This window comes from Sciurus vulgaris (genome assembly GCF_902686455.1).
Source record: "Sciurus vulgaris genome assembly, chromosome: 9".
In the NCBI taxonomy this organism is placed as follows: domain Eukaryota; kingdom Metazoa; phylum Chordata; class Mammalia; order Rodentia; family Sciuridae; genus Sciurus; species Sciurus vulgaris.
This window is the reverse complement of record NC_136469.1, coordinates 70,915,035-70,927,515: the sequence shown is the minus strand read 5'-3', so window position 1 is coordinate 70,927,515 and position 12,481 is coordinate 70,915,035. Positions and strand designations below refer to the sequence as shown.

Sequence of the window (12,481 nt, the reverse complement as noted above, 5' to 3'; positions counted from 1 at the left end):
ACCATGTACCTAATATTACTATTGATTAGTTAATCCAGAAAGTATGTTTCTTGAGAATGCATTATTTTTAAAAATGTTAGACTGGTTGGATTCTGGCTCCTCAAATGTTACCAAAACAACCTGTCAATAAGACACCACACCTGGACAGTCTTTCAGTGTGGGAGCAAAGGACTGTGGGCTTGACGAGAATTGGGCAGATATACAAGGGTCCTGGATGGGTGGAAATAGCAAGGCAAGGATTTTGAGATAAAGGGGTCAAAGAATCTTACAGCCAAACTACTTGTTGATGCTTTCCTTTCAATCATTAATGGGTCTTTCCGGATATTTCTATTAATTGTTAATGAATATTTCAGGAAGTTTTCTATGATGAACAATGGAGCCATTTCCCGGGGAATTGTCTCCTGGAATTGTAAAGTCACTATTATTTCATTAGTCCACTGCTAAGGAAAACAGTGCAATTGTAAAGTTATATAAATAGAACTGGTACTGTCTATGGATTGTAGGTAGCTCTAGTTACCAGTATGCAAACCAAGTGTGGGGGTGTAGACGTTTTCAGATCTCATAATCAACATAAAATCTTACTAGAGTTGGGGATATAATTTAGTGCTTGAGTGCTTGCCTGGCTTAAGTACCTGTGTTCAATCCCCAGCACTGAGGGGAAAAATTTGATAATAGTGTAGCTCAAACTTGATGATGCAACTAATGTAGAGGTAATAGCCTGTTATTGTCTTTTAACAAGAAGAATATAAAGTTTGTAAAATTTATTGTGTCAAATAAGTTGATTATTTTGCAAGGAGGCAAGATAAAAGTTTATATTTTATTTGTCATAGGTTTGTCATAGATATATTTCTTGTCAGTATAACAAATAACATACGAAGTTTAGAAATATCCTTTTCTATCTGTTTACATGTTGTTTTTTTCTTTAACATTCTATTCAAAGAGGAACTGAAGACAGGATTTCCATTGATGTGGACTTACAAATGGCAAGCAATATCTTCAAGAAGATAACTAAAAAGCAATGGATTTCTTTCATGGTAGGAGCCAATACTTACTCAAGAAATAAAATAGGATTTCTTTATAGGAATAAATATTACTGCAGTTTAGTTTTGTGGGGAGCTGAGTCAGAGACTTGGGACTGGAAGAGGGGCTACTGTTCATTATGAAGATCCTATATTCTGGACACTGTATCAGGGGCTACCATTTATTTTCTTATTCAACCCTAAAGTGTACAGTGGACACAATATTTTTTTATTTTCTGTATGAGAAAAGCAATATTTGGGAGTCTCTAGAATGATGCATGAGAAGAGCATTAGTTTGGGAAGCAGGGTAGCTTTGCCCTGAAGTGGTGTGTTGTCTACTTTTAGATGAATCTTAATATATTTGAGATAAATCTATGCTACTGATCCATCCCTGCTTCTCTTTGATTCACATTTTCCTTAGCTATAAATTCATTGCATCTTTAAAGTAAACTGCTTTATGATTCTGGGTTGAGCAGGGAGGACAACATTTTCTCTGCCAATTTGGATTCAGGAGTGTGTGGGACAAGGGACTGCAAATTAATAATAGGCAGAAAATAAGGATGTCCTAGTACTTTGGGACAACTGTAACAGAAGACCTTAGTACCATAGTCTGGGACTGGGGGTGTGTAGCTCAGGGGCAGAGTGCTTGTCTAGCATGTGTGAGATCCTGTGGTTCAAAAAAAATTAAAACTAAAAAGAATACCATAGTCTTTTAGTCTACAAGCTTATAAACAATAGAAACTTACTTCTCACATTTTTGAAGGCTGGGAAGTTCAAGATTAAGGTGCCAGCAAATTTTGTGTTTGATGGGGGCCAACTTTCTGATTCATGGAGATTGTATTTTTGCTTTATCCTCATGTGGTAAAAAGGAATTGGGACTCTGTCTTAGATCTGATCCCATTAATGAGGGCTCTGCCCTTAAGACCTAATCACCTACAATAGCTTCTACTTTTTGTTTTTTGATACTCCAGAGGCACTTTACCACTGAGCTATAATCCCAGTCCTTTTTATTTTTCATTTTGAGGCAGGGTCTCACTAATTTGCTCAGGGCCTTTCTAAATTGCTAAGGCTGCTCTCAAACCTGGGATTCTTCTGCCTTAGCTTCCCAAGTCGCTAGGATTACAGGTATGAGCTACCCCTGCTTCTTAACACCATAATATTGGGTGATGGCATTTGAACTTACGAATTTTGGGGAGACACATTCAGTCTATATAGCACAGGAGGGAGGAGGACAAATGGCATTCACGCACATTTGAGGACATTTGGAGAAGAGGCTCCCTGAAAGCTGAGGAGTAGGGTTTATGTACTAACTCAGTAATGGAAAGGAAGGAGAGAGCAAAGGCTTGTGTGGAAAGAACAAAGGGGCTTCTGTGGGCCAGATGGAAGGCATGATAGTTTGTGGTAGTGCTCATTTATGCAGTTTCTCATACAGGTGCCAGTCCTGAATGGTTTACCTCCTTCCTGGCACTATAGCTCCTGGAGAAGGGACTTGTGAAAGCTTCATTCCCAAAAAAAACTCCATTTCAGTCTTAAGGGAAACTCCACAAAAGACTTCTTTCTATATCATTTAGAAGGGAACATATGCATTTAGAAGGGAAAGGAGGAGAGTGTTCTTTACTATAAGATATTATTTTTTTTCTGAGATAAGAAGAGTAGATGTTATCAAGTATATTTAAAAGTAAATTTATTTAGGTGATATGGGAGATAACTTGGGGTGGTATTCCCAGTGTGAATTCTGATGAATATTGGTTTCCTGGGCTCCATGGAAAGGGGTTCTTAATAAAATCACTTTGGGAATGTTACATACTGTTATGGAATCATGATATGCACATTAGTAAATCCAATATTCCTCAGTGTTGTACACTGAAAGAAATCTTTTTTCACCCCATTTTTCTCAGAGTTGTTGACTTCGTGATGTTATTTTTCCATATTTACTAGTATTCCACAGAAATTGTGTTCTTATTAGACGTGCAAAAATGAGTCATAAGGATATTAGTGTGATGAAAATAATTTGTAGCATTTCATGGTTTATTTTCACACATATTATCTTATTTAGTCCTTATGACATGTATAGGCAGATACTAGAGTTAAAAGAATATTGATCTGTTAGATAGAACGAACAATAATACCTGTTGTAACAAAAAAAACTTCCACATCTTGGGGGTTTAAAACAATGAAGATTTCTTTCTCATCATTATTCAGTGAAGGGTGGGGACAGGAATCACCTCTCACAGATTCTTCCTTGACATAAGCCCCTTCAGAAGAGTCTCTAGAGCCAGGCATTGTGGCACACACCTGTAATCTCTGATTCGGGAAGCTGAGGCAGGAGGATAGCAAGTTCAAGTCCAACCTGGGCAATTTAGCAAGGTCCTTGGCAACTTGGTGAGACCCTATCTCAAAAATAAAAAATAAAAAAGGATGGGGATGTATCTCAGTGACAAAGTACCCCTGGGTCCTGGGTTCAATTCCCAGTACTAAAAGGAAGAAAAAAAAGGAGAAAAAATCAGCTGTAAAATCCTCCTCCACTGAATCTCTAGTATTTGGCCTATGTACACTCACAGGAGAAGTTTTAGGGGCCATTTGTCAGCTAGGACCAAATCACATGGTCCCACCTAAATGCAGGGGAATCTGGGAGAGTTCATCCTTTTGTGAACCCAGTAGGAAAATGAGTCAGATCAGTGAAGTGAACATATATGGTCTTCTCGCTGGGGTAGATTTTAAGTCAGAGAGGTCTGGGTATGGGACCTTAATTTGTCACTAATTGAATGACTTCCTTCCTCTCCTTTTAACTGAGTATCTACCTCATCTGTGAAAACAAGGTTAAAAAAAAAATAAAGCAAAAACTACTTTACACAGTTATTAATAAGATTAAATAAAGTGATTTATATGAGATCACCTTACACATGGTGAGACCTTAATAAATGCTTGACAAATATAAATATCATACATGGGCTGGGGGAGGCTCAGTGCTTGTTTGCCTGGCATGCATGAGACCCCGAGTTTGATCCCCAGCACCACACTGGGAATAAAAAACTTTATTCCCACTAATATACGTTATTATATATGTTCTACCTTTACTGTTGTTTGTTTGGTACTAGGAATGGATCCCAGGGTGCTACACAATTAAGCCGCATTCCCTGCCTTTTTTATATGTTGAAACAGGGTCTCCCTAAGTTGTCCAGGTGGGCCTCAAAATTGTGATCCTTCTGCCTCAACCTCTTGAGTAACGAGGATTAGATGCATGTGCCACACCACACCTGGCTATGTTCTACCTAAAAAGTTCACCTCTGGGTAAAATAAATAATATACAAAATCAGAGCTATTTTTGCTCTGAAAATTTTCTACTGTATATGGGGGGGAAGAAGGAAGACATGGAGTATGTGTGTGTATGTGTGTGTGTGTGTTATATAACAGTTTCACATTCCAGTAATGGAAATATTAGTGTGACCTATATAAACGATGTTGCTCTTTTTGTTGTTTGTTTGTTGAGAGGGTCTCACTGTATTACCTAGGTTGGTCTTGAAATGGTGGGCTCAAATGATCCTCCCACATCAGCCTCCCAGTAGCTGCAACTACAGGCATACCTCTGCACCCAGCTACAATATTGCTTTTGGGGGGCTTTGTATTGGTTTTGGAGTCACAATTCACTCAGTATGACCATGGACCTGTAATTTCACTTTATTGCCTTCATGTTCCCTGATATCACATGGGGAGATGGCTCTTACAAGTACTACCTCAGAGGCATCTGGAATGTAAGGATAATGGAGTTTCATCAACAGATTTGAAAAGAGTAAACAACTGTTCCAACTGAACTTGGTAGAATGAAACCCCTGGTCCCAGAGCTTATTTGTCACATCACTCTCTATCTAATATAACCGGGGCCTTTTCCCTGATCTATGTTGACCACAGATGACTGCAAGTCTCCAGGATAATCTACTGAGAGCTCTCCCATGCCATTCTCCACACCAAGAAGCTCTGTCAGTTTTTCTCCTTCTCCCAGAATGCCCTGTGATGCAAGATTCTCAGAACCAGAGCCTGGTGGTTTCATTTGCAAAGGCCATTTGTAAAATGAGTAACCAATCTTTACAAGTCCTGAGTAAGTTTTATGTCACTCTATGTATATACTCAATCGAGAGTCACTGTCTGAAATAGAAGTGGTAACAAATTTTGGATACAAGATTTCAAAATACACATATATATGAGTACATGGTATGGGAATTATTACAAAGACTAACCTAAAGCTATTATAACCATTACTCTTATCATTAAAAGTAAATGTAGTCCTTAGACTTGGACATGGCTTGACATCTATAGAGTGTCCAGTCAAGATAAATCCATGCTTTAAAACTTTTTATTCACATTGTTTTGAAACTTTAGACATTTTGACCAGAGGTGATGAAAAAATGAATGCTAATAAACTTTGATATCATTGTTTATGTTATTCAGTATCGTAGAATGTATTTTTACAATTTTAAGCTAATGTTGAAGGCCTAAAGCTAAAAATATACAAAGGATATGTACAGTAAAATATAAGCCACCCAGTGCCCCTCCTAGAAGGTGATTATAGTTTCTTATGTAAACTTCAAAATATATTTTATGCATATAAACATAAAGAATCCTTTGTTCATTCTTTTATTTTTTTTAAAGGAGACCCCTTTATAGTTTAGTTACCTTAACAACTTAACTACCTTAACACCTTACAAAGGTAGCTCCCACCCTGACCTCTCACTAGTCCTCATCTCTTAAAAATCCAACCACCTCTACACTTCGACAGTGAAACCCAAGCTTCCCACCACAAAGGCCATTGGGGGCAAGTCACATCCAAACAGTAAGACTGACTGAAGAGTATTCTACTGGGAGACATACTATGTATGGTTTTTCCTACTCTTTTGCAATTATAATAGTACTAACATGGACTTCTTTTTACACATATAAACTTACACATTTGGGAAAATCTTCTGGAAGTCAACTACAGATCAAATTGTATGTACATTTTTATTTTGAGAAATGTTCAAATGAACTTTAACAGAGGTCAGAGCCATGATGTCACTCACCTTTCAGTGGCTACAGTTCACACAGTTAGTTGTTTATGTAAATTGTAGACCTGGGATTGGTTAACAAGGCAGGCTTGACAAGACAATGTAACAGTGTAAACTTCATCAACAAATAACAACCACATATTTTTCAATGGTATCATCAAAGTTTGATCTTCACCTTCCTGAAAGAAAAATCTCTTAATTTATGTTTGAATTTTTATTATGAATGAGGCTGTGCTGCTTTTCTTACAGCTCAGATCCATTTGTGTCATATTCTGTGAACTAATGGTTATTCCCTCTTAGCCTTTTTTTAAAATTGTGTATTAGTGTTTTTTGTTTTACTGTAGAAGCTTTTTAACTATTAAGGCAATTAATCCTTTATTAACAAAATTAATTGAAAGTATTTTCCCCATTTAGGGTATTTTTTTGTTTTACTGTGTTGTATTTTTGCCATGTAAATTATTTTTTCTAATTTTTTATGCAGACTGCTATAATAATATTTTCTTCTATTGCTTTTGGGCTTGAGGGTTTTCTAGGTTTGTAAAAATCCTACCTTGATCTGAAATTGTTAAAAATGTTCATGCTCCTACTATAATTTTTATTATTTTTATTTTTTAGTACTGGAGATTGAACTGAGGGGCCCTGAACCACCGAGCCACATTCCCAGCCCAGTTTTTTGAGTTTTTTTGAGACAGGGTCTCCCTCCTTGACTGAGGGCCTCACTTAGTTGCTGAAGCTAACCTTGAATTTGTAATTCTCCTGCCTCAGCCTCCCAAGGCGTGTACCACCATGTCTGGCTTATTTCTTTAAATATATTTTTATCTTACACATCACAAAATAATTGTAGAAATTTATAGGATACAGTATGATACCTCTTTTTTTATTTTTTCTGGCAGTGGGGATTGAACCCAGAGGTGCTTTACCACTGAGCTACATCCGGCAGTCCTTTTTATTTTTTTAATTTGATACAGGGTCTCACTAAGTTGCTGAGGCTGGCCTCAAACTTGTGATCTTCCTGCGTCGGACTCCGGAGTTGCTGGGGTTATAGGCTTGTGCCACCGTGCCCAACACAGTCTGCCTTGTCAGTGCAGTTATACAATATGTAATGTATGACTGGATGAGAGTAACTGACATTTGATCACCTCAGACAGTTATCCTTTCTTTGAATTGGAATCATTCAATTCCTCTCTACTAGCTATTCTGAAATATTTAAAATTAATTGTTGTCAACCATTGTTGTTATCCTATTGTGCTTTACAACATTAGTAGTTGTTCCTCCTATCCAGCTGCACCCCTGCACCAGCTAACTGTCCTCTCTCCATAGCCCCTCCCCCCACACCTCCTGGGCTCTGGTAGCCACTGTTCTGTTCTTTACTTCTATGAGATCAACTTTTTAGCTTCCACATGTAAGTGGTAATGGCGTTTTTGTCTTTCTGTGCCTGATTTATTACTTCACTTCACTAATGTCCTCCAACTCTATCCATGTTGCTACAAATGGCAGGATTTCATTCTTTCCCAACTATAATTTTTATTATTTAATTTTTAGGGAGTGAGTACCAGCGATTGAACTCAAGGGCACTCAACCACTGAAGTACATCCCCAGTCCTATTTTGTATTTTATTTAGAGACAGGGTCTCTCTGAATTGCCTAGTACCTCGAGGTTGCTGGCTTTGAACTTGTGATTCTCCTGCCTCAGCCTCCCAAGACTCTTGGATTTCAGGAGTGTGAGACCGTGCCTAGCTTTTATTATTTAATTTCTTATGTTTAAATGTTTGGTCCATATAGAGTTTATTTTGGTTAATTTTTTTTTTCTAGATCAGTTTTCAGTTGTCCCTACACATTTATTAAATGATCTGTTTCATTCTCATGGATCGAAAAGTCTCCTGTGTATTTCAATCCTTTTGTGGAATTTCTACTCTGATGTGTTGATCTGCTTTACATGTATCAGTGTAATATTGTTTTAATTACATGAGTTTGATCATGTATTTTACCAAAAGTAATTTATTTTACCATTTGATGGAGTTGTTTTATGAGATTTGTCCTTTAAAAGTACCAAAATCCAGGTTTTAATCTCAGTAATATTTGGATGTAGTTATTGACTGTTTTTAAAATATCCATATATTACAGTAGCTCATAAAATCTAAAAACAGAGATAATACTGTTTCATTTTTTTACAGATTAAGAATGAGCATGAGGCTGTGGGTATGGCTTGGTGGTAGAGTGTGTGCTTATTACATGCCAAGTCCTGGGTTCAATCCCCAGCACCACCACCAAAAAAAAAAAAAAAAAATTGATATAAAAGTGACCTTCGATAAACAATGTGTTTACTCACCTATGCATTTTTTTTTAGATCTTAGAAACTTCACTTTGAAAATCATGAAGTCAATGTAAATATGAACCACCAACAAATTTCTTCAAATCCTGAGTTTGAACTTTTAATTCTTTTTTTTTTTTTTTTTTTTTTTTTTTGTGGTGCTGGGGATTGAACCCAGGCCCTTGTGCATGCAAGGCAAGCACTCTACCAACTGAGCTATATCCCCAGCCCTGAACTTTTAATACTAATGATACTTAATCAGAAGATCTTTTCCCCTCACATTTGTAGATAATATCCTTAGAAAAGATATTTTATGGGTTATGCCCTCAGAAATGGAAAATATTATCTATTTCTTACATTAAAGAGCTTCAGTAGAAACTGAGTAATTGGGGAGTTGAGAGGAGGACCATATTTAGCATGGTTGATTTTTACACCCCTCAGAAAAGTGTTGGGCATCAGCAGAAGCATCTTCTCTGAAAACGCTCATCCAGATGCTTAAAACAGCTATCGTCTCTCAACTGCTTTTACCCACTACAATGGAGCAGAGTCATTTAAATTTTAAAGCACTTCTAGAAACGATGAAAGAAATACATAAGGTAAGGTCATCTAAAGGAATGTATATACTAATTTATTAAATAACAACCCCTTAGGTATATCAGTAGCTTTTGGAAGTGGTTTGCAAGAAGAATTTGGAAAAGTTCGGCGATGTAGACTAGCAAAGCCCTAGAATATTGTAAGTGGAGCATAATGGGCGATTCTACTATTAGCCCAAAAGACCAGAATGCCGATAGGAATGTAGATATTAAAGACTGTGCTCATGAATCTCATAATGCAGAATGCATTTAGTCTATTTCCAAGAGTCTCCATCGTCTTTACAGTTCCAATATTGCTCAAAAGTCTAAATCCAAAGACTCTTCTGAGACTCAAGGCAAATTCGTAGCTATGAGATCCTGTATAAATTTAAAAAAAAAAAAAAAATTACATAATCTATGCCATTCCATGTTGGTACATATTTCAACATGGAATATGTTAGATAGCTTTGGGTAACTGTGACAGAATACCTGAGGGGGAAAAAAGACTTAAAGGAGTGTAGTTTTTTGTGGCTCACAGTTTCAGAGGTTTTGGGCCATGTTTGACTGGTTTCATTGCTCTGGGCCTGTGGTAAGGCAGAATATCAAGATGGAAGGGTAAGGGTTGTAGCTCAGTGGTAGAGCACTTGCCCAGCATGTGTGAGGCACTGGATTCAATTCTCAGCACCACGTATAAATAAATGAATAAAATAAAGGTCCATCAACATCTAAATATCATATATATATATATATATATATGATATATATAGAGTTTGTTTGTTTAAGATGGAAGGGCATGGTAGAACAAAGCTACTCATTTCATGGCTGCCAGAAAGTAGAGAGGTGGAGGAGGAAGGGCCAGGGACAAGACATACTCTTCCATGGCATGCCTACAGTGATGTACTTCTTCCAACTAGGCCCCATGTCCTCCAGTTTCTGCCACCTCCCAACAGTCCATTCAATTATGAACCCACTGGTAGGACAAATCCACTGATGAGATCACTTCCCGAAAGCCCCACCTCTAGACATTGCTGCACTGGGGATCAAGCCTTCAACACATGAGCCTTTCAGGGACATTTCATATCCAAACTATAATGGTGTACGAAATTAATATTCATTAGTTAGTCAATAAAATGTCAGATATGCCAAATTAATAGTACTTTTGTTTTAGAAAGAGTTTCTAGTAAACCTGAACCCTTGGGATTTTTATCAGTCTCTCTACCAACCCATTATGTGTACTTTTTCATTTCTATTTTTTATTGGTGCATTATACATGTACATAATGGTGGGATCATTGTACATATCTGTACATGCTCACAATATAATAGAATTTGACCAATATCATTCCCCAGTATTTCTCCTTTCCCTTCTTTCTCCCTCCCCTGGTCCCTTTCTGCTGCTTTCCCTTAAATTTTCATAAGATCTCCCACACACATTTCTTTTCCTTTTTCCTCTTTGAATTTCTACATATGAGAGAAAACATAGAACCCTTGACTTTCTGAGTTTGGCTTATTTTGCTTAATACAGTGCTCTCAAGTTCCATCCATTTTCCACAAATGACATAATTTCATTCTTCTTTATGGCTCAATAAAACTCCAATGTGCATATACACAGTATTTTCTTTATCCACTCATCCACTGATGGGCACCTAGGCTTGTTCCATACTTTGGCTACTGTGAATTGTGCTGCTATAAACGTGGGTATGCATGTATCACTGGAGTAAGATGGCTTTAATTCTTCAGTTATAGATACAGAGGAGGCGTATAGCTGGGTCCTGTGGTGGTTCCACTTCTTGTCTTTTGAGGAATCTCCATACTGATTTCCATAGTGGCGGTACTCATTTACAATCCCATCAATAGAGTAAAAGTGTTCCTTTTTCTCCACCTTCCTTTCAGCATTTATTATTTGTACTCTTGATGGCTGTTATTCTGGCTGGAGTGAGAAGAAATCTCAGTGTAGTTTTTGACTTTAGTTTCCCTAATTGCTAACAATACAACGTGTTATATTTTTGACAATACTTCTTCATGAAAATTGGAGAAACGATAGGTCAGAAAATGGAATTTTATAGAACTCTATTTCATTGTCAAGAAATGTATTCAGTATGTACACACTTATCTGTATATCATAGAATAAGTAATTTATTAATAGAAAATGAAATTCCAGGTCACGTTCTGTAAGAAAAATAAATCCAATTGTCAACTACCAGAAGATACTTTCCACATAAATGAGCTCTCTGACCTGCTGAACTTCCATGCAGAAAGACAAAGATTGTTTCTTCAGAATAACAGCCTGGTAAGCATAACATGTTCACTCATGAATATGTTCATACTTTAAAAGAGGACATCTTAGTAGCTATGTACATATTCTTTGGACGAGTCAAGATTTTAAAATTTCCTCAGTACAGTGCTGAATTTACTAAATTAGATGAGCATTAAAAACTTAAACATCTTTCAGTCATAAATGTATTTTCTTAGAAATGTGTTCTAGGGTAATTTGATTTTTTGTTGTTATTTTTGTACCAGTGATTGAATTCAGGGGCACTCGACCACTGAGCCACATCCCCAGACCTATTTTATATTTTATTTAGAGACAGCGTCTCACTGTGTTGCTAAGTACCTCACAAAGTTGTTGAGACTGGCTTTGATGCTCCTGCCTCAGCAGCACCCCCAACAGCCACTGGGATTACAGGCGTGCACCACCATGCCCAGTGGTAATTTGGACTCTTAATAGATTCCAAAAGCATAGTGGGAAATAAGGAAATGAGGTGAAGGAATGGATTTTTTTCTTTTAATTATTAAAACTGTTATCTCTTTGTTTTTAGGTACCTGCAGAAAACCCCAGTCCTGTTGTTTTCAGTGATTTTCCATTTATCTTTAATTTGCCATGCAAAATTAAATTATTGAAAGCCGATTCAGAAATTAAAATGTTGGTATGTATGTTATATTAGTCTGGTTTTTGGTGCTCTAACAAAATACCAGAGACTATTTTATAAAGAAAATAGGTTTATTTAACTCAGAGTGAAAATCAACACAGAACACCAAGCTTTTCATGAATCTTTGGGGGGACACACAAATCAGATCCAAAGCATAGCATATGGCCTACTTTTTTGTTTTGTGAAATTTCACACACATATTAAACAGAGATAATGAGATAAGGAACCCCAACACCAAGATGCAGTTATCTACATTTTGCCAGTTTTTGTTCTTCAATCACTTTTCTTGTTTTTATAGCTGTTACTATTTTTTGCTGAAATATTTTGCAGCAAATCCCAATTTCTTCTCACCTTGCCATACTTTACTCCACTATTTCCGGTTGACTCTCTTGTTTATGCTGAGATTCATCAGTGGGTCACTTGGTTACCACATGATTCTTTCATTTTAATGTTTCCCATCAATCTTTTGAACTTTTATACAGATAGAAAATGATTAACAATTTCATCCTTTATTTTTTAATATGTCATATTTCTAATATTATTAATTCTACCAAAGTCATTAACTGGAATTCTGTAAAGAATTTTTCCTCTTCAGGAAGGACTATTTGGTTA

General features: G+C 36.7%; 1 protein-coding gene across 2 annotated transcripts in view; it reads left to right on the top strand.

The window, feature by feature from the left end:
• The window catches only part of HERC6 (HECT and RLD domain containing E3 ubiquitin protein ligase family member 6), a 139,384-nt gene that overhangs the window by 109,694 nt on the left and 17,209 nt on the right, over positions 1 to 12,481 (top strand). For both annotated transcript variants that reach the window (XM_079153233.1, XM_079153232.1), the window contains 5 exons: positions 941 to 1,034; positions 4,929 to 5,115; positions 8,810 to 8,964; positions 11,101 to 11,229; positions 11,759 to 11,866. In XM_079153233.1, the coding sequence (XP_079009359.1) occupies positions 941 to 1,034; positions 4,929 to 5,115; positions 8,810 to 8,964; positions 11,101 to 11,229; positions 11,759 to 11,866 (673 nt within the window). The remainder of the gene's footprint in view (positions 1 to 940; positions 1,035 to 4,928; positions 5,116 to 8,809; positions 8,965 to 11,100; positions 11,230 to 11,758; positions 11,867 to 12,481) is intronic.